Raw genomic sequence first — 23,442 nt, forward strand, 5'->3', positions numbered from 1 at the left:
TATAAAGCAACCAAAGATCTTCGATTTGCACTTGACAAGATTGAGTTTCTAGTATGAGATAACATCAAATAAAGAATGTTTAGAAGAAGATAAAAAAGGGAAAGACTTTACCAAGAACAGGAGCAGAGACAGAGACGGTGGGCTTGATAAGGAGAGCAGGACGAGCGACAGAGACGGTGGAAGCAGGCAGTGAAGCTAGCCATTTTCTTTTGCTCCAACACAAGTACAAACTCTCTTCAATCTGAGATTTTGGTTTCTGTTAGTAACAACACAACCTTTGCTTGTGTTGGCTTTTTGAATTGAACTTAACGACTCAATCAGTGGTGGAAACAATATCTAAAGAACCAATACAAGCCAACCTCTAAAAGTATGAAAAAACTCAAATTGGTTATTGTTTTTGCAAATAAGTAGTTAACATGTATTTATTTTGTTTAATATTAAACATGTATTGTAAGCAATAATAGTTAATAACAAGGTAAAATATATAAAACAAATCATTATATATTAATATATTGTTGTTACTAAGTTATTGTATGCTTGACCGTGTGACTATGGTTCCATATTAGTTCCTGCTGCTACTGTATGTTGTGTACCGAGTGCTGTTCCGTCCTTTTTCAGTGTGGGTGAGATCGAACCTAGATAACAGAGTTGACTCGGTCGGTTATGCTCAAATATAATATACAATTTTGATTAGGTATTTGCTTTCGACTCGTTAGGTCAAATTTGATAGAAGTTGTTAAAAGAATAGCTCAAAAAGGAAGAATGAATGAGCGGAAGAGAAGAAACAAATAAAGAGAATAGGATTATAGAAGTACAAACAAATTATTGAAAGTTGAATAGTATCCTCATCAGTGTCTACCTAGTTTCTTGATTATTGTGTTTTTTTTTCGTGGGCATGGAGAATTCTGAAATTATAATCTGTACTGTGCGCGTTTTTTTTTTCATAATGAATTACACAAACAAACACACAATTAATGTGTCTATTTGCGAGTCTCCAAATATACTATTGTAGGCAATGATGAGGAGATTATGCTTCTGTCTACCAAAGGCTAATAAAACTAAGATAAATAAGTTCTAAGTTTATCATCCACAACACACACACACACATACACACACACACACACAAAACAAACGGCTGATAAAGAAGGTTGCATATTATTATCACAGGATTGATAAACACCCGAAGAGCTTCTTAGTTTCTTGAGAGAGAAATTTATTACATCAACATCCTCTCCTTCTCAAAGGAGCCCTTCTCCTCTCCATCCTGATCATGGCCGTGGTGATCTCCTTATTACGAGGCCTTGAAAGCCTGCTCCCTCCTCGCCTTGATGACCCTCTCCCTCCTCGCCTTGACCCTCCACTCAGTCATATAATCATCGCGCTTCTTATTGATCTCGCGGGCGAACTCAAGAAAAGGAGCTGCATATATAAACAATAAAGGCGAATTAATGAGAAGATTAAGTAACCTTAGAAAATAAAGAATCAAGAAAAACATTTGATGTACCTGGGATAGAATAGCCAACCGTAGGTTCATCACCGGGGGCAAGGCGAGGGTTACTTATGGCGGTGGCTAAGAGCATAGTAGTTATTTTGAATCCGCCCACTTTACTTCCATTAAGATCCATAGCACTAGCTTCATCTTCTTTTTTGGAAAACTAGATATTAGTACACTCGTCGGGAGTACAAACGAAAACATGTGTTATCAATCCACAAGAAGAGAAATGTTCTGTCAAAATGCTCTTGACTTGATCTTCAGGAAGGGAAGTGTCATACCCCAAAACGGCAATGCCATACCAACTGCAGTAGTTTGTTGCATGTTAATAATCAACAACACAAAACAAACATTTTTCAACAAAATGAAAACAAAAAGAGTATCAACTTACAATCTTTTGTCATTGGCTAGGTCAGAATACAGAGATCTATGATAACGTAATGACACCTGGTAATCCAGGTCTTCTTCCCGGGGTGCAAACTTAACAAGGGCCTTCCAATTTCCAATGTCACATCCATTAAGTTGCAACGCTCTCTCTTTTGCGAGATGTCCATGATAATTAACAAAAGCACGACTGTAACAAAGAACAATTATTATTATTTTTAGCTCATAAAACAAAATAATATATTATGTCACAAATATTAAGACACTAACCTTTCTAAAATAGGGTCTGTGGGAACCTCAACGCTAATGAGGTCGCCACATGATTTGAAGTGATTAATCAGTTCGCTCTTGATTTCATCCGTAGGTCGGCCATGGCTGAATCCTTCAACAGATATCCTAACCCTAATTCGCAGGAGATACAAAAAGAAATAAAAATTATTAACACATACAAATATCTTCTTACAAAATAAATAAAGCATCAATTACCTGGAACTGATGTAATTGAATTTTTCCTTAGCAGCAGGCTCACTATCGAACGGTTCCTAAAATACAACATATGTAATCAGATATTTTTTTTAATTTCCGAATATAACAAACCTTTAATGGAGAAAAGAGATCCGAGTAAGAAGAAGATTACCTTGGGGGCGGATCGCTTGCGAGAGTACGTGTCCATCGAGATGTTGTTATAACCCTAGGCTGCCGCTTTGCGATATCTTTTCAGATTACGGATTTAGAGAAGAAGAAGAAGGAGGAACGTACTTATAGTCGTCTGGTTTGGGCCATAGGTCGGTTTTTCACATTTCCTTTTTTCTAATATATCTACTGATTGGGATTCCAAATTTAGTGAAGCAAATTAAAGTTGGTTCTAGCTCATTTTTAAATCTCATTCACACAACAATCAGTCAGCAAAATTTCATATACTCGTCTGATTGGTTCTGACCACAACCGAACTTTTAGATCAAAATGGTTTCTTGACTTCTTGTTTATTCTCCACCAGACTACTAAAGATCTTTTACTCATAAAGCAACCAAAGATGTTCGATTTGCACATGACAGGATTGAGTTTCTAGTACAAGATAACATCAAGTAGAGGAGGTGGCTACATGGTTGCTCCGGGGAGCAACGGATCTTCCGACATTTCAAGAGATAACTTTGAGAGTGACCCTAAAGGTTACTTTGACAAACTGCATGGTAGTGGACAGGACAGCAAGTAACTTTGGTCTTTGTAATTCACTCTTTATGCAGTGAACATGCTTATGGTTGGTTGTTATTACCAAATAATTATCTAGTGATCAAATATAATCATGTTTTTCTATTTCATACTTCTTCATTCCTCATGTATTCACAATGATGATCATATATATATCGCTATAATCATGCAATAAGTTCATTAGGAGACTCTAATTCAAATAAGTGGTTGATTAATTAATTAACTCTTATGGTTCTCTCTGTCTCTAATTCAGCCTTCTGATCGTTTGACTTTCTGAACTCTTAATCGTTCATGGGACATTTAAACAGAGTGAAATAATCAAATAAGATATACACATGAAAAAAGGTTTTCTTTGGAGTTTACTTCAAAATTACAAGAAACCAGAAGATCATTGTTGATTCATGTCCTGACATGGAAACGAAAAAGGAGAGAGATGAACAGTGATGAAGGCCAAAAGAGACATAATAGTACATGTTCAGAGAGAAAGACCAGATTCTTCATCCTCGTCGAGAGATGAAGTGTAGGTAAAGTAGAAAGTCCAGATCAAACCTTTGTCCTGGTGTTTTTCTATTTCATCCTTCTTCATACCTCATGTATTAACAAAGATTATCAACTATACATGCTATAATCAAGCAATAAGTTCATTAGGAGACTCTAAAATCTAAATAATTTTCTAGTGTACAATTCAGTGATTCTAATTCAAGCATGTGGTTGTGGTTGATTAACATTTACTCTTATTGCTCCCAAGTCATCCTATTGATCATGAAACATGAAATTTCTTGGTGTTTAATTTAAATTACAATAAACCAGAAGATCATATTGTTGATTCATGTCCTGCCTGACATGGAAACGGAAAAGGAGAGAGACGAACACTGATGAAGGCTAAAAGAGACATAATAGTAGTACATGTTCAGAGAGAAAGACCAGATTCTTCATCCTCCCATAGCTGAGACGTTTCCTTGCTTTGACTCCATTGAGCATCTCACTCCTCCCTTCCTCTTATTCATTGGAGGTAAACCTGAGGACAACAATAATCAAGATTCACAACTCTAACACTAATGACTTCCAAATTTAGTGAAGCAAATTAAAGTTGGTTCTAGCTCATTTTTAAATCTCATTCCACACAACAATCAGTCAGCAAAATTCATATACTCGTCTGATTGGTTCTGACCACAACCGAACTCTTAGATCAAAATAGTTTTTGACTTCTTGTTTATTCTCCACCAAACTACTAAAGATCTTTTATTCATTAACGAATATAAAGCAACCAAAGATGTTCGATTTGCACATGACAGGATTGAGTTTCTAGTACAAGATAACATCAAATAAAGAATGTTTAGAAGAAGATAAAAAAGGGAGAGAACTTTCCCAAGAACAGGAGCAGAGACGGAGAAGGTGGGCTTGGTATACTCTATATACTAAATCACAAGTCAGTCAACCAATTCTATTGTGACACATGGAAAATATTTCTTTTAATTCAATAAAGTTAATTAATCATCAACATAATAATTAAAATTTAAATCGATTACAAAATCAAATAACTGTATAAAATAACCATCTCTATAAGGAATTCCACGTTCCCTATTCTCATGGCATGATTTCAAACTAATTATCCTTAGAAAAGAACAAATAATTAACTTTCTTTCTTTTTCTATATTCTCCGAATTTCTCTGTTTTCATCCTCTTTTGTAATCTTTATCTTAATCTCCAATTGTTTCGTTTTTTTTTTGGTTGAGTGTAGCATCAAGACTCGACATAGCTTTATGCTTTCTTTTCTCAGTCAAAGTTATCTTTCTCTACTTCTCAGAGTAATACTACTATTATTTTTGTATGATTGTGTTTGGTTTGGTCGTTAAAAAAAAGGGTTTTATTCTGTTTGAAGTGTTTCTTATGGATTCAGAGCCGGTCTTAGAAAGAAGTGTGCTAGAAGCAAAGACATAAAATTTTGGCTTATTAATTATAAATGAAAAAAGATTGTAAAAACTAATAGGGGACAGCTTTCGAACCTGACACCATTTACTGTCTATAGCTATGCATTAACCAACTTAGCTAAAACAACTTTAGTAAAAATGTGGCCGATTTTATTCTTATTAATTGGCGGCCGGAAGTATATACTAGTGTTTGAGCAACAACACTGCACAAATATATCTAAAAATCAGACTACAGAATACTAAAGGTAAATATTTAACACATCTCTTTTTGTTTACATGGAAAGTTCTAACCTTATTGTTAATTTTTTAATGTTATTAAGTTGGGTGAACTTTTCAGTTTATCATGGATATATGACAAAGTAAAACTAACTAACCTTGCCATTGATAAACGTGAAGATGGCATATTGTGATGTTGTGTGTGACGAGATTAAGGTAATATGGTAAATAGAGGTAGTGTAGCTTATTATTGCTGTTAGTTTTTCTAGATTTACTATCCACAATTTCTAGAATTATTTTCCCGTACAGACTCGAACACTAGTATATGTCTAATTAGTAAAACATCTGTATTTCTTCATTATGAATTAATTACACAGACAAACACACTATTAATGAGTCTATTTGCGAGTTTCGAAGGATACGATTATGCTTTCTGTCTAGCAAACCAAATAGGTAAATAATAGTAAGATAAGTTTTAAGTTTATCATCCACAAAACAAACAGAAGGTTGCATAGTATTATCACATGATTGATAAACACCAAAGAGCTTCTAATTAGTCTCTTGAGAGAGAAATTCATTACATCAACATCCGCTCCTTCTCAAAAGGACTGTGACCCCTCTCCCTCCTTGGCCCTGGCCTTCTGCGTCATAAGAGCCCAGGCCTTCTGCTTCTTAAGAGCCCTGGCCTTCTGCTTCTTAAGAGCCCTGGCCCTCTGCTTCTTAAGAGCACTGAGCTTCTTTGTCATCGCATTGAGCCTCCACTCAGTCATATAAAAATCCATCTTCTCCTGGATCTCGTCGGCAAACTCAAGCATTTGAGCTACAGAAACAATAAAAGACGAATTCATGAGAAGATTAATGAACCTTGAAAGTAAAGAATCAAGAAAAACGTGTTATGCACCTGGGGCACAATAGCCACAATGAGTTTCACCGGGGGGACGGGGAGGGTTACTTCTGGCTGTTGTGGGTACGAGCATAGTATTTATTTTGAATCCGTCGACTTCACTTCCATCAAGATTCATGGCACTAGCTTCTCCTTCTTCTTCGGAAAAATAGATACTAGTCATCTTGTCGAGGAGATCAACGTCAACATGTATTATAACTCCACAAGAAGAGAAATGTGCAGTCAAAGCCTCCTCGACTTCATCTTCAAGAAGGGAGGGGTCATACCCCACAACGCAAATGCCAAACCTACTGCAGTAATTTGTTGCATGTTATCAACATGCACAACATTTTTACAGGATGCAAAAGAAAACAAAAAAAAGAGTATTAACTTACAATCTTTTGTCATTTAGTAGCTCATTTATAACAGAATGTTTATATTCTGATTCCGCCTGGTATTCCTCATCTTCTTCCTTGGGTGCAAACTTAACAAGGGCATTCCAACCTCCCATGTCACTTCCATTAAGTTGCAGCGCTTTCTCTTTTGCGCCCTCTCCAAAAATAGTAACAAAAGCACGACTGCAACAAAGAACAATTAATTTTCAATTAGCACACAACACAAATATTATATTATTATGTCACAAATATTAAGAGACACAAACCTGTCCAAAAGAAGCTCTGTGGGGAAATCAACTCTACTAACATGGCCACATGATTTGAAGAGATTAACCAATTTAATCCTCATTTCATTCTCAGTGTCCTTATTAAATCTGTATCCTTCAACAGATATCCTAACCCTAATTCGCAGGAGATGCAAAGAAAAAAATATCAACACATACAAATCTCTTCTCACAAAATAAATAAATAAAGCATCAATCAATTACCACGGATCGATGGCTTCATCCTTAGCAGCAGCCTCACTATCGAAAGGTGCCTAAAATACAACATACAACGTTTCTTAATTTCCGATTAACAAAAGAGATCTGAGTAAGAAGAATTCATAACGAGAAGAAGATTACCTTGGGGGAGGATCGCTTGCAAGAAGAGTACGTGTCCATCGAGATGTTGTTACAACCCCTAGGCTGCCGCTTTGCGATATATTTTCAGATTAGGGATTTAGAGAAGAGGAAGGAGGAAGGTAGTTATAGTCGTCTGGTTTGGGCCATAGGTCGGTCTTTCCCATTTCCTTTTTTCTAATATATCTACTGATTGGGATTCATACGGGCCTGCCATTAAACAGAAAGACACAATCGAAACACGAAACCGTTCTACAGTTTCGATTTCCATCACTCAAAACTCTTATCTGATCGGACATGATCAATCTTTGCATGCTTTTCTATCTTTTGTTCTTCTCTCTTGTTGGATTGTCGGGTAAACTTTCTTTTTCCCAATTCGCCATTGCAATCTCCGACGTAGTAGTTTCTGTGACTATGATCGATGACGACGACAATAGTTATGTTGACAAGGTTTATTACCTCACTCCTCAGAACATGGTACGGAGATAGTATTGTGAAAGGAAAATTCTGGATCTTTGTTCTACAATGTCAAGGAAGCTGCGAGAATTGTTGGGCGTTTCCCACCAGAAGCTGGAAGAAGAAGAAGAAGCCTGCAGGAAAAGAACCTGAGGCATTGATAAAGAAGAATTGTCTCCAAGAGGGAGACATGAACAAAGAAGAAAGAAAAAAACTATGGTGGACATCAACGAAGATCAAGGAAGCTATAGGGGTTCTAATCCACCAGAGATATGGAGGGACAAACCACAACCGAACAATGAAGCCAATGAAGGCTGAATCCATGATTGAAGCTGAAGAACCAGAGACGTTTAAAGCTGAAGATGGAAGAACTTGCTTAAAAATCAAGGTGAAAGTTCAAAGAATCAAAGAGTCCAAGGCTAATGAAGCTGAGGTGATGATTTAGAGAATACGGGTCTGGCTGGTTCAAACGCAGCGGTTGCGGTTGTGCGAGTTTGCGGTTGTGTTCCCAACGGTTTTAAGAGATTTCTACGACTGTTTCTTCGGTTAGAAATTGGTGCGTTTGCGGGATACTTATGATTGGTTAACTACCAAATGCAGCAGCAGTTAAATAATAAATTAACAATATTTATATTTTATATAATTATAAAAATATCAAAAATCATAATATTATAATAAATATAAAAAATATATTTAGAAAGTTATAGTTTTAATTTTTTTTTTAAATTATAGAAAATATGTTTATTTTAAAATTTTATAATATTAATTAAAATATAATAGATATATTTTTTTAATTTTCTTCTTTTTTTTTTCTTTTAGTGTGTAACTACAATATTGAGCTGATTGTTGACTGGGACTTGAGTTTCTTCAATCATAGACTATTTATAACAACACCGAGGAAGAAGAAAAGAATATTGAGACCAAAAAAGATTTAAAAAGATCGATCTTTTGAAAGGTTCCCCAAGTTCATCAAAGTAACTTTATTTTTAGCAAAAAACACTTTATTTTTGAACCAAATTAATATTTTTTATTATACAATTAAGGAAGGACCAAACAAAAGTTGTTTATCCTTCTAGATACCAAGATAAGCATTTTAATTAAACAAGATCGGATCATATGCTTTTTTGTTACAGATATGCCAAAGTATATAACACATGTTTATATTTATTTTACTGGTTGTTTTATGCATGAGTGAGAATTAGAATTATATATTTTATGAGGACCACGTTTCCACTTTTTATCTCTAGTTAAGAATATTGTTGTGTTTAAAGAATCATGCTCAGTTGAAGGGTGTGTGATAGCCCAAAGTGGTAGCGAATAGGCGAAACAGATATGCTTATATTCTTCTCTGGATTGATCGTGTTATTTTCGCAGACACCAAAAGAGATCAGTCTCGTCTTGACCGACTCTTGATAGATCAGATCGTGTGTGTCAACCCAATTCTTGGAACATGTCACTGTACAATAAGATATGATTTGTCTCTTTGTGAGATTCTCTCAATCTCACTTCAGTAGTCATATAATGAATAAGGAATAAAAATTCCTTATGGGTTTCTCTTGCGCGCCAATTCTTTTTCAGCAAATTTGCCAAGATTCTTTCCCTCTTGAGTGATTTAATTAGACGTGGATTAATGATGAATTTGTTAAAATTTTCACATCCAAATGATAGTAAAGACAAGGGCCAATATATGCTTATGCTAATGTGATCACAAGCCACGAAACCATGATGATATGTACTCGTACATATGAACTTATGATGGTGTGAACAGTCGATTCTAAGGTAAAATCTTTATTTGACTATATATATATATGTCTCTTCCATTGACTATTGATGTATGTTATCCTTTCACATTTCTCTCTTGCTACTGCTTACCCACCAACTCTATTTTGTTTTAATTACAAATTTCATTATCAACTAGATGATCATAGACATACAACAGTGACTCGATTAAAATCCATACGACTTAAAACTGCTCCGCTACACGTCTTATGGACAGACATACGAGTTACTTCGCAAATTCCGGATCCAACTCTAACGAAAGACACACAGCAAGCTGCTTATCGTAACCTTGAACCTAATATTCATTATCACCGGATGGTTTCGATTAATGGAATTTCTATCATAATGGAGTGCAAAAAACAATGTAATGTTCTAACGATTAAATGAAAGGCATTGTCTCAGTTATGATCAAACTAAAAATGAACGTGTACTTTTCTAGCTACTGATATACTAATGACTTAAATCTGTACAAAATTCATTCTAGTGACTAATACAACCATATGGTTGATAAAGATTATAAATTAATACTGATAAACACAAAGTAACGATGTTGGAACTTTTACTTATGACATATAATACTTCTTCTAATTCGAAAAAAAATGTATGAGTTTGGATATCGCGAAACATAATCTTTACAAAAACGTATACTTTTTTTTGCCAAAATGTGAATTTCATATTAATATGAGAAGAGTTTGTAATTGCTTACAAAAAGTTTTAGATAAAAGCTTGAGTCAGCCTTGGACAAAAAAATAAAACAAAGCTGAGTCAACATAAGCATTTAAAAAACTGGCATGTTATTCAAACCGTAGCCATTGCTGCATAAGTGGGATAAAGGGCTTTAGTTTCCTTTTTCCCAGGATTGTATCCCTTATGAAGCGATCAAGGATTTTGAAAATAGCTGCTGGACTTCGAGTTTCACCATCATGTAGACGTCTATTCCTCTCAGTCCAGATGCTTGATATTGTTGCTTGAGCGACGAGTCTCTTGAGCGTTCGGCTTGTGACAGCATCTCGCATAGATAACCAATCAGAGAGAGCAGTCCACGTGTGGAATGCTAGAGGATGATACCCGAGTCTCTGCATCACCAAATCCCATATTTCTTCACTGATCTCACAGCGCAGGAAGAGATGATCTCTGTTTTCCTCTTGCAAGTTGCAGAGACAGCAAAGGTGCGATACGTTCATACCCCATCTGGCCAAGCAAGACCTGGTAGGGAGGCGATCCTGATGTGCTATCCAAGAAGTGAAAGCATGCTTCGGTACATGGCCCTTGAACCAGATATTATTTGTCCATTGTTGGAATTGTCCTCTATTTCTGACCTCGTTCCATGTCTTGCTAGAGGAAAAATCTGTGAGTTCTTTACCGTCAACAACCCAAACGTATGCGTCTTCTGTTGTAGATAGCGAAGGTAGTTGCAGGGAAGTCAAGTAGATGTGAAGTTCCTCAGCTGCCTCAGAACGGGCACCTCGGATAATCCATCCTGCTCTGTTGCAAGCATCAGATACAGTTGCAGTTACTGGGATTTGGAGCTCTCTTGGACCCCGATCCCCAAATCTGTGAAAGAGTGGCCCTAATGGAGTCCAACAATCATACCAGAAGCTTATGATCCTGCCGTTTCCCAACTTCGGTCTGAGAAAACGGGAAGCAAGACCTCGTAGAGAAAGAATTGATTTCCATGTTGAGGAAGTAGTCTTGCTTTCGTCAATGGCCCAGAAGTTTTTTCCTTTCAGACGGTATTCACGGGTCCATTCTGCCCAAAGTGAATCAGCAGATGGGTATCAGCAGATGGGAGTTGGAGACCAGAGACGGGAGAAGAGCCTTTAGTCTGTTTGCAAGGAGCTTTGATCCCACTTTGTAGACTGTATTGCAACATGATATTGGCCTAAACTCTTTCAGACGATTGGCATTTGCCTTTTTTGGAACAAGAGTTAGGATAGTTGCATTCCACTGTTGAAGGAGTTCACCTGTGGTTAGAAATTCCTTTACAGCTTCAATCATATCACGCCCCACTGATTTCCAGTTACCTGTGAAGAACTTCGCTGGATACCCATCAGAGCCCGATGATTTGTTCTTTGGTAGGGATAAGAACGCCCCTTGAATTTCTTGGTCTGAGAAAGGAGCTGAGAGAGAAGCGATAGCATCTATGGAACATCTTGCTTGTATCACCGATGCAATAGCAGATGGCGAAGAAGTAGTTGGAGTATTCATGCCGCCTAGGAGTTCCTTGAAGTAATTTACAGCATGCTGTTTTATTTCCGGCAGAGAGTCAATGACGTAATCACTATCATCCAGAAGGAAAGCAATATGGTTCTGAGCTTGTCTTGTCTTTATGACTCTATGATAGAAAGCTGTGGGTGCATCTCCCTCAACATTCCACTGAATCCTGGACCATTGCCTCAAGAATTTATCATCGACTTTTGCCAAAGAAAGCCATTTAAAGTGTGCTTTGCGCTCAGCTTCTGAGGAGACAGTAGATGGGGCTGATAAGGTTACTTGCTGGCATCTTGTAAGATCATCAAAAGCTTCTTGCACTCGAGTTTCAATGCCAGAAAAATTTTCTTTGCTGAATGAGCGAATAATACCCTTCAGTTCTTTCATCTTCTTTGAGACGCATAGCTGTCTCGACCCATGAAATGGCAGAGCATTCCAGGAAGAGGATATGAGTTTCTCGAAATCAGGGTGACTGTTTAAGTGAGCAAAGAACTTGAATGGTCTTTTCTGAGGAGGTTTGTGCTGGTCTAAGAAAACACAGCAAGAGCTATGGTCTGAAATTCCGGGATCACCAAAGACTCCAATAGACTCCGGGTATTTATCCATCCATTCTTCGTTACACAAGATCCTGTCCAATTTTTTGGATACATGAGAGTTGGACCAAGTGACAAAAACGTATACTAGCTGTATGGAATATTAATGTATATGCATTCATGATTAACCTAGAATTATTTTATTATTTGAGATCTTTTATCAATCTTAAAATTCGTGTAGGAAGCTGCAGCTAATCATTCTGAGCTGTATTAGTTTACAAAATTAGTAATTATCTGAATAATGTATATGGATTCACGATTCTTAGTATTACTATTTTCTGATTTGAGATCTTTTATCAATCTTAAAATTCCAGTAGGTTCCTAGCTAATCATTATGATTTGTATTACTTTACAAAATTAGTAATGATCTGTGTGATTAGAGGGTTGGGTTCTCAGCCACCACCATATACACGTTGAGTTGTACCTTTCCACGGAATTTTCTCTCAATATCTATACTATTAAAAGGGAAATAGTTTTAAAAAATCTACCTATGAAAAGTTGTTGGACCTTTTCATTAGATTTAACTATTTTTTTGGTCTCACCTTATTTTTCTCTAACTATACAATATTTTTAATGAAATCATTTATTACTTCTCATTGTTTAAAAAACTGAATATAAAATGATATTTATGAATATAAAAATAGACTCTATGAATTTGGTAATATTTTATCAAATTAACTTTCCGTAAATTTTTTTTATCGTATTCTTTAAATATGAAAATTACACAAACCAATATTGCATTCTAATATAGTACTACATAATAATAGAAATGTTATTATTGAATTCTATGATGTTGTATAAAACATAGGTTTTTAAGAGAACCTTTATCATAACATATATATATATATATGTATAAGTTTGTAGACAAGTGTTTGAGCACGATTTATAACATCTGAAATATTCTTTTTATACAAACTTACATGAATATATAGTCATTCTTTTTTACATATAGATTCAGTAATATTCTAAAAGAATGCATTATTGATAAGTGCTAACCTATTTTACCAGCTACAAATTCATATCATGTAAACCCAATTATTATTAATGAAAATTGATGGTGAAATTTAAATAATGTATATACAATGTATATATAATTTTAACTGACTTTTATACAATTTATATATAATCTTACTAGAATTGCAAAATATCCTATATTTATATCAAACCAAATATTTCATATAAAACAACTAATTATATATAAATTTTAAACATTTGAGTAAATAAAAAATCATAAATTTAAAAATATATTAGAAGTTTCATTCATCTCTTAAAATATTATTGAAGATTATTTATTTTTCTACCAGGTCAACGAAATATCGGATCACATTTGATTGCGGTTTTTTTTGAAGTTTACATGCTTTAAATTAACCAGTTTTCATTAATCTAAACCAGTTTATGTACAAGTCATCATGTATACCGGTTCGACCACGGATCCAAACTCGATATAAAAGTATTGTTTTCATCTAATTTAAAATAATTTATTTTAAAATAATAGACATTGAGTCTGATCAAACCTTATAATGTTTAAAAAAAAAACAAACGATTAAAAATATAATTACATTAACTAACTAAATAAAAATAATAATTTTTTTTTTTGATATAATACAATTTTGTCACATAATAATGGATAACAAGACTAAAATACTAATTCATATCATATATTTTTATCAGAAAAATAACCCGGGTTTTTAAACGCAGATCAAATCTAGCATTTGTTATTAGTAACTAACTTATTAAATCATATGTCCAAATATTTTATGATGAAAGTGGTGAAAAAGGGCGAACACCTCATTCCGGAAAATGTGATGAGATTGAGCTGTCTTTTTGTTGTAGAGAAATGGTCGGGGTCAACTATTCATATGCATTTAGGTCATTTATTAAAGAAAGAATTACATGGAGAGAGAGTCAGTTTTAAGATTTTTATTTCATAATGGGTCAGTTTTAATTCCCAAGACACTTTTTCTAAACTAAGCCATTTTCTTTCTTTTCATTCTAACTAACTCAGTTTTAACGTAACATGGAAGAAGAAAAACATTATTTTATTCAACAAAGTGGCCCTTGTATCTCTCTTCGTCTTCTTCTTCGTTTTCCTAAGCTTTGCATTTTCTTTGTGAAATGAAATTTGTTGTTTCAGTTTATACTTTCCAAAAAACTTATGTTTATTCATTATATACATTATTTTTTCTATCTTTTGAGATATTGGTGTAATGGTGATGTATACGTTACCGTCGTTAACGAAGAAGATCGCTTCAACCATAGCGACTTTGGCTTACTGTCCTCTGCTTCTGCTCCGAAAACGCTGGCAAACCTCAGCCAAGCTTGATTTTTGAGTCGCCACATTTGTCCTCTTCGTGGTGACTCGCTTTGATTGAAACCAGTTCGTCGCATTCTCAATTCGGTTTTATCCTCTGCACCATGTCTCAACTCAAGCTTTCTCTTGGTGATCCATCGCCGTCATGACCTTCGTTCCTTTCCTACACACCCTCCAACTGTCTTCATAAACTTGAGAGAAAAAAATGGCTAATTTTGTCGTTTTTGCATATGTCGTCCCTCAACTTTTGAATCATTTTGATTTTGACTCCAATATTATTTAGATGTGCAGATTGCTCTTCATTTCCGTCCCCAAAATTTTAAATTTGCATTTTAGCCCATGTCAAGTAAAATTATTTTTTAAAATTTACCTATACACATATAAATATGTACACATGTACATATGCACGACCAAGCATAAATCTTTATATAATGTCTATCTAATTATTATTTTTAAAAATAAATTAATCTATTAAAATTTCTAATAAAAAAATTTGGCAAATTTGAATTATAAGAATTTAAATTAGTCCCTTTTGCTACCACCCTTTGCATCATCTCGAACTGATTTCAGTCTTTAGCTAGAAATATATGTAAGTAAACATTAAAATGTATTTTTTATTTTGACCACAAAATGTGATTTTGGATTTTTGGGTTTTTATCCGACAATGTGATTTTCAGTTTTAGTGGAAAAACATGATTTTGCGGTACATTGATTTAATGATATACAATGTAAAATGAAGATGTGCACATATATGTATATATACATATACACATATACATATGTACACATATAAACATGTACCCATGTACATAAGTACATGTGAAAGACCAATTATAAATTTTTTATTATAATGTCTATCTAATTATTTTTAAAAATAAATTATTTGGTTACATGTCCTAATCATGTGATAGTTAGTGTTGATCTCTCACATAGTTTAGCGAATAACATCGAAGTTCGCTCGTGTTGTACACATGTACATGTTTATTTTGTGTACACCCCTAACAATGTTTTTTTGATTAGTGATATCTTACTATTTTAATGAGTTTTAACACCTATTTGTAATTCATTTTAGTCATATAGATTGCATATAGGTGTATATATTGCATATGTATGTTTATTTGAATTTGATAGTGTTTGGAATGAATAATTTCATATTGGTGTATATTTGTATTTGATAATGTACTGGAATAAACAATCAAGAAATTTATGGATTAATTTGAGTAGACATATGCACAATTAATAAGTTTTGGATTAAAAACGAAATTATACAAATTGTTAAGAACCAAAAATGCAAAAAACCCAAAACTGGCCATTGAAGTTCTCGAGCTTCTACAGTGCCGTGACGGCGAAAGCAATGAAGTCACGACGCTGGGAAATTTTTTAAACGCAGCAGAAGAGATGAATCAACGCTTTAAAGGATATGACAAAAAAAGACTACGACAGATCTTAGACTTCGACGAAGTAGAAGAAGACGAGAAACGTTTGCGGCAAGAGCTGACATTGAAACGGAAAAGAGAGACGAACAAATTAGCAATATGCTTATATGCACTTACTTACAATCAGGAGTTGTTACAATACATGAAAACTACTGTTATTACTATTTTCATTTTTAATTCAACAGCGATCCTCAATTCCTCATTCTTTATCATAACGCAACTATAATCATGTGCAATAACAATCTACGATGTTCTTTGTAACAAACAAACAAAAAAACCATGCTGGATGTTCTAGTAGTTGAAGATTTATTCTCTTTGTCAAAGTATGGTTTACCACCATAATGACACGTCTGTTACGAGGCTGGGTTTGGATCAATTAACTATGCAGCAACGACTATAATGTATTATTGGGAACGACAGATTTTGACCATCCATTTGAAAATTTTCCCTATTATAAATACCCCCATCGATCCTTTTTCTTTCATTCACTCAAATCTTAGAACCTCTTTAAAATCGACCAAGTAAAGAATGGGAGGTAAAGGCGGTAGCGGTGGAGGAGGGAAGGGAGGTGGTGGTGGAGGAGGGAAAGGCGGCGGTGGTGGTAGCAGTGGAGGAGGTAGGAGCGGCGTTGGTGGTGGTCATGGAGGAGGAGGAAAAAGTGGTGGTGGTGGAGGAGGTGGCTACATGGTGGCACCAGGGAGCAACGGATCTTCCTACATTTCAAGAGATAACTTTGAGAATGACCCTAAAGGTTACTTTGATAATCTGCATGGTAGTGGACAGGGCAGCAAGTAACTTTGGTCTATGTATTTAACTATCTATGCAGTGATCAGGATTATGGTTGTTATTACCAAATAAATTACCTAATGATCAAATAAAATGATGTTTTTCTATTTCATCCTTCTTCAATCCTCATATTAACAGAAATTAGCAACTCTATATGGATATAATCATGCAATAAGTTCATTAGGAAACTCTAAAATTCTAAATAAATTTTGTGGTGTGCACAATTCAGTGATTCTAATTTAAGCAAGTGGTTGTGTTTGATTAACATTAACTTTTATTGCTCCTAATCATCCTTTTGATCATGAAACACGTTACCAAGGAATGAAAAAGAATTATGCATTCCTTATTTTTTTTTTTTGTATTTTATCATTTATAAAGAATACTTTTTCCTTTTATTCCTTCTCATTTTTTTTATTCTAGAGTAATATAGAACAAATTTGTTACTTCCAAAATTGATAAGGAATAATTTTCTTTTTTATTCCTCTGCATTTTTTTTCACATTTATAATGTTCCTATAATGATCACCAGTTAGACCCGAATTTTTTGGTGTTTAATTTAAATTTCAATAAACCAGAATATCATATTGTTGATTCATGTCCTGACATGGAAACGGAAAAGAGAGACGAACACTGATGAAGGCTAAAAGAGACATAATAGTACATGTTCGGAGGGAAAGGCCAGATTCTTCATCCTCCTACGGATGAGACGTTTCCTTGCTTTGGCTCCATTGAGCATCTCACTCCTCCCTTCCTCTTCTTTATTGGAGGCAAACCTGAGCAATAATAATCAAAAGTCACAACTCTAACTCCAGTGACTTCCAAATTTAGTGAAGCAAATTAAAGTTTGTTCTAGCTCATTTTTAAATCTCATTCACACAACAATCAGTCAGCAAAATTTTAAATACTCTTCTGATTGGTTCTGACCACAACCGAACTTTTAGATCAAAATGGTTTCTTGACTTCTTGTTTATTCTCCACCAAACTACTAAAGATCCTTTACTCATCAACGAATATAAAGCAACCAAAGATCTTCGATTTGCACATGACAGGATTGAGTTTCTAGTATAAGATAACATCGAATAAAGAATGTTTAGAAGAAGATAAAAGGAAAAGAACTTTACCAAGAACAGGAGCAGAGACAGAGACGGTGGGCTTGAGATGGAGAGCAGGACGAGCGACAGAGATGGGGGGAGCAGAGGCAGTGAAGCTAGCCATTTTGTTTTGCTCCAACACAAGTACAAACTCTCTTCAATCTCAGATTTTGGTTTCTGTTAGCAACAACACAACCTTTGCTTGTGTTGGCTTTTTGAATCGAACTTAATGACTCAATCAGTGGTGGAAACAATCTCTAAAGAACCAATACAAGCCAACCTCTAAAAGTATGAAAAAACTCAAAATTGGTTATTATTTTTGCAAATAATAGTTAAAATGTATTTATTTTGTTTAATATTAAACATGTATTGTAAGCAATAATAGTTAATAACAAGGTAAAATGTATAAAACAAATCATTATCCCCTATATATTAAAAGAGAAGCATTACAACATATTTTTGTAGCCACATGTCATCACCACAATCATTCTTAGAATCCTTAGAAAAATATGTTGGTCCATATAAATATATAATAAGCTTTTTATTAAACTAACCATAAATTAATCATAAATGTTTTTCATTGTTTCCTTAAATAAAAATCACAGAATTACCTAATGTGGCTAAAGTATATATGATAATTAATGATTTTGAATAATAAAGATTTGATAAAAATTAGTCTATTCTCTATCAATTTTTAAAATTTTAACTTATTAAAATAAATTAAACAACCACATTAACTATATAATAAAAATTTAGATTTTTTTCCTATATGTTATATTTTGAATTTTTAAAAACGAATATAAATGACTAAAGTTGTTAAAAATCTCACATTGAAATTTTTTTGATCCATGGTTTAAAATTTATGTTATAACAAGATACAAATGATTAAGAAATTACATAAGTAGGAAATCTCATTTAATAAATATTATATATATGTATATTAATATTTTTTTTAAAAATAAATTATATACCATATAAACTACATAAGTATTTTGAATTTGCTTTGAATTTTTTTGATAAACATTTTGAACAATTATTAACAACTTAATATTTAGATTTTAAACTTTGCATTGAATGTTTTTAAAATTATAAATTACTAAAACTATTAAACATCCCACAAATTTTTTATTGTTATCATTGATTTAAAAAAATTGTTATAAATAAATACAAATGATCAAAAAAAATATGAGTATAAAATATTTTTTAATAGATGTCAATATTAAAAATATACTATATACCTATGTTAATATCATTTAAACTTAATTTTATACCATATAAAATAGAAAAAAAATGTTTGTCTCGATTAATAAAATTTATTTAAGTATTTGTACTAATTTAATTATATACGTAATAGTTACTAAATTTTTAATTATTCAATATATATTTATTATTTAATAATATGTAAAAAATATATAATACTTAAAAATAATTTATATATAATGTTCATCCCGCGCGAGGCGCGGCTCTTAACCTAGTATATTAGTATTGTTGTTACTAAGTTATTGTATTGTTTAGTGTGGGTGAGATCGAACCTAGATAACAGAGTTGACTCGGTCGGTTATGCTCAAATATATACAATTTTGATTAGTTATTCGCTTTCGACTCGTTAGGTCAAATTTGATAGAAGTTGTTAAAAGAATAGCTCAAAAAGGAAGAATGAATGAGCGGGAGAGAAGAAACAAATAAAGAGAATAGGATATAGAGGTACAAACAGATTATTGAAAGTTGAATAGTATCCTCATCAGTGTCTACCTAGTTTCTTGATTATTGTATTTTTTTTGGTGGGCATGGAGCCTAATTTCTGAAATTATAATGCGCGTTTTTTTCTTCATAATGAATTATACAAACAAACACACAATTAATGTGTTAAATTTGCGAGTCTCGAAGAATACTATTGTAGGCAATGATGAGGGGATTATGCTTCTGTCTACCAAAGGCTAATAAAACTAAGATAAATAAGTTCTAAGTTTATCATCCACAACACACACACACACACACACACACACACAAAAAAAACAAACGGCTGATAAAGAAGGTTGCATATTATCCCAGGATTGATAAACACCCGAAGAGCTTCTTAGTTTCTTGAGAGAGAAATTTATTACATCAACATCCTCTCCTTCTCAAAAGAGCCCTTCTCCTCTCCATCCTGATCATGGCCGTGGTGATCTCCTTATTACGAGGCCATGAACTTCTGCTCCCTCCTCGCCTTGATGACCCTCTCCCTCCTCGCCTTGGCCCTCCACTCAGTCATGTAATCTTCGAGCTTCTTATTGATCTCGCGGGCGAACTCAAGAAAAGGAGCTTCATATATAAACAATAAAGGCGAATTAATGAGAAGATTAAGTAACCTTAGAAAATAAAGAATCAAGAAAAACATTTGATGTACCTGGGATAGAATAGCCAACCGTAGGTTCATCACCGGGGGCAAGGCGAGGGTTACTTATGGCGGTGGCTAAGAGCATAGTAGTTATTTTGAATCCGCCCACTTTACTTCCATTAAGATCCATAGCACTAGCTTCATCTTCTTTTTTGGAAAAATAGATATTAGTACACTCGTCGGGAGTACAAACGTAAACACGTGTTATCACTCCACAAGAAGAGAAATGTTCTGTCAAAATGCTCTTGACTTGATCTTCAGGAAGGGAAGTGTCATACCCCAAAACGGCAATGCCATACCAACTGCAGTAATTTGTTGCATGTTAATAATCAACAACACAAAACAAACATTTTTTAACAAAATGAAAACAAAAAGAGTATCAACTTACAATCTTTCGTCATTGGCTAGGTCAGAATACAGAGATCTATGATAACGTAATGACACCTGGTAATCCAGGTCTTCTTCCCGGGGTGCAAACTTAACAAGGGCCTTCCAATTTCCAATGTCACTTCCATTAAGTTGCAACGCTCTCTCTTTTGCGAGATGTCCATGATAATTAACAAAAGCACGACTGTAACAAAGAACAATTATTATTATTTTTAGCTCATAAAACAAAATAATATATTATGTCACAAATATTAAGACACTAACCTTTCTAAAATAGGGTCTGTGGGAACCTCAACGCTAATGAGGTCGCCACATGATTTGAAGTGATTAATCAGTTCGCTCTTGATTTCATCCGTAGGTCGGCCATGGCTGAATCCTTCAACAGATATCCTAACCCTAATTCGCAGGAGATGCAAAAAGAAATAAAAATTATTAACACATATAATAGTTTTAACTGACAATTTCTTTTTAAAAATGTTCTTATATAATAGTTTCATATTATATATGTTAAACATTATTTTTATTTAACCTTATTGCCTATATTTTAAAACAAAATATTTTTTAAAAAAAATGATAGGATGGTTATTTTATATTTTGGTTTTTAACTAATAAAAATATTAATAATAAAATCATTAATTTTAAAATAGTTAAAAAGGTATTATATTGGTTCGGTCTTACAGTTTATAGGCATGAAAAAGTTTTCCTAACTAATACCAAAATTTATCAACATCAATATACACATATTATTTAATAGTTAATTTTTAAATAATATTTTTTTTTATAGATAAACATAAACTCCTATGAGTTATTTTGTAGTTCACTATAGTAAAGCAAAAAAAATTATATAGATCAATTTATTGTTAGGTAAATTTTGATTCACATACTGCACTAGCTTTTGTAAATTTAATCTTAGTTTGAAATTTATATAAATATATATCTATTTTATTTTAAATTAACTAAATTTCAAATTTATTTTACCTAGGCATTCTGTAAATAGTAGACACTATCATAACTCATAATAAATAATGGTAACAATACTAGAAAACTACAAGGTTCATTAATTATTATTAAATAAAATATTTGTAGTAATATGGAAAACAATCAAACGTGGATCAACTACCAGTTCTTTTATTTTGAAAAGCTAGAAAAACTTAGATTTTGGTTTTTGTTTAGAATAGGGTAGTTAGTTTAAAAACTAGTTTCCCTAACTTATAGGGAATCAATTTCTCAAAAATCTTGATTGGCTAAAAAGTAGTTTTTGGAAAAACAAAAACCAAAAACTAGTTGAAAAACTAGAAACAATCAACCTCTTAGTGTTCTCGCGGGAAAACTCAAGAAAATGAGCTGCATAAACAATAAAGTTGAATTCAGGAGATGATTTAAGAAACGTTAGGAAATAAAGAATCAAGAAAAAACATTTGATGTATTACCTGGGATACAAAAGCCAACAGTACCGGGGCCAGAGTGACGGTTACTTCTGACTGTGGCTACGCGCATAGTAGTTATTTTGAATCCGCCCACTTTACTTGCATTAAGATCCATAGCACTAGCTTCACCTTCTTTTTTGGAAAAATAGATATTAGTACACTCGTCGAGAGTACAAACGTAAACATGTGTTATCACTCCACAAGAAGAGAAATGTTCTGTCAAAGTGCTCTTGACTTCATCTTCAGGAAGGGAAGTGTCATACCCCAAAACGGCAATGCCATACCAACTGCAGTAATTTGTTGCATGTTAATAATCAACAACACAAAACAAACATTTTTAACAAAATGAGAACAAAAAGAGTATCAACTTCCATTAAGAGATCTATGATAACGTAATGCCACCTGGTAATCCTCATCTTCTTCCCGGGGGTGCAAACTTAACAACGGCCTTCCAATTTCCAATGTCACTTCCATTAAGTTGCAACGCTCTCTCTTTTTGCGTGGTGTCCATGATAATTAACAAAAGCACGACTGTAACAAAGAACAATTATTTTTATTTTTAGCTCATAAAACAAAATAATATATTATGTCACAAATATTAAGACACTAACCTTTTTAAAATAGGATCTGTGGGAACCTCAACGCTAAAGAGCATCTTCAAAAAGATTCTATTTTTTTCTCTATAATTTACACTAAAATAGAGTTATTCTATCTTAGAGTGAAATATAGAAAAAATTATAGTGTAGCATTGGAGATGTCTAATGAGGTCGTCACATGATTTGAAGTGATTAATCAGTTCACTCTTGATTTCATCCGTAGGTCGGCCATGGCTGAATCCTTCAACAGATATCCTAACCCTAATTCACAGGAGATACAAAAAGAAATAAAAATTATTAACACATACAAATATCTTCTTACAAAATAAATAAAGCATCAATTACCTGGAACTGATGTAATTGAATTTTTCCTTAGCAGCAGGCTCACTATCGAACGGTTCCTAAAATACAACATATATAATCAGATATTTTTCTTAATTTCCGAATATAACAAACCTTTAATAGAGAAAAGAGATCCGAGTAAGAAGAAGATTACCTTGGGGGCGGATCCCTTGCAAGAGTACGTGTCCATCGAGATGTTGTTATAACCCTAGGCTGCCGCTTTGCGATATCTTTTCAGATTTTAGGGATTAAGACAAGAAGGCGAAGGAGGAAGGTAGTTATAGTCGTCTGGTTTGGGCCATAGGTCGGTCTTTCCCATTTCCTTTTTTCTAATATATCTACTGATTGGGATTCCAAATTTAGTGAAGCAAATTAAAGTTGGTTCTAGCTCATTTTTAAATCTCATTCCACACAACAATCAGTCAACAAAATTTCATATACTCGTCTGATTGGTTCTGACCACAACCGAACTCTTAGATCAAAATAGTTTCTTGACTTCTTGTTTATTCTCCACCAAA

At 33.6% G+C, this 23,442-nt stretch overlaps 3 protein-coding genes and 1 long non-coding RNA gene across 5 annotated transcripts; 2 read left to right on the forward strand and 2 right to left on the reverse strand.

Annotated features, from left to right (window-relative positions):
* Window positions 1-1,019: 1,019 nt before the first annotated feature.
* On the reverse strand, window positions 1,020-3,633 carry LOC103865050 (nucleolin 1). Its single transcript, XM_033289717.1, has 6 exons — window positions 2,514-3,633; window positions 2,363-2,418; window positions 2,147-2,278; window positions 1,884-2,066; window positions 1,505-1,797; window positions 1,020-1,419 (listed from the first exon to the last, which is right to left on the reverse strand). The coding sequence occupies exons 1-5, from the start codon at window positions 2,547-2,549 to the stop codon at window positions 1,656-1,658; spliced, it is 549 nt and encodes a 182-aa protein (XP_033145608.1). The 5' UTR covers window positions 2,550-3,633; the 3' UTR covers window positions 1,020-1,419; window positions 1,505-1,655.
* On the forward strand, window positions 2,602-5,840 carry LOC117133463. The gene is made up of 2 exons (XR_004457292.1): window positions 2,602-2,661; window positions 4,381-5,840. It is a non-coding gene; the product is annotated as an uncharacterized LOC117133463 (long non-coding RNA).
* On the reverse strand, window positions 5,671-23,129 carry LOC117133461 (nucleolin 1). 2 transcript variants are annotated; one of them, XM_033289715.1, is made up of 6 exons: window positions 23,079-23,129; window positions 6,999-7,048; window positions 6,777-6,911; window positions 6,511-6,693; window positions 6,134-6,426; window positions 5,671-6,052 (listed from the first exon to the last, which is right to left on the reverse strand). In XM_033289715.1, the coding sequence occupies exons 1-6, from the start codon at window positions 23,112-23,114 to the stop codon at window positions 5,832-5,834; spliced, it is 918 nt and encodes a 305-aa protein (XP_033145606.1). In that variant the 5' UTR covers window positions 23,115-23,129; the 3' UTR covers window positions 5,671-5,831. The 2 variants fall into 2 exon arrangements, with proteins under 2 accessions (XP_033145606.1, XP_033145605.1); XM_033289714.1 differs by lacking the exon at window positions 23,079-23,129 and adding an exon at window positions 7,134-7,274 and having other exon boundaries at window positions 5,683-6,052.
* On the forward strand, window positions 16,445-17,172 carry LOC103865051 (glycine-rich RNA-binding protein GRP1A). Its single transcript, XM_033289718.1, has one exon. It carries the CDS (start codon window positions 16,445-16,447, stop codon window positions 16,709-16,711), a length of 267 nt encoding a protein of 88 aa, XP_033145609.1. The 3' UTR covers window positions 16,712-17,172.
* Window positions 23,130-23,442: the final 313 nt, after the last annotated feature.

The sequence above is a fragment of the Brassica rapa genome, chromosome A04 (genome assembly GCF_000309985.2).
Source record: "Brassica rapa cultivar Chiifu-401-42 chromosome A04, CAAS_Brap_v3.01, whole genome shotgun sequence".
Lineage (NCBI taxonomy): Eukaryota > Viridiplantae > Streptophyta > Magnoliopsida > Brassicales > Brassicaceae > Brassica > Brassica rapa.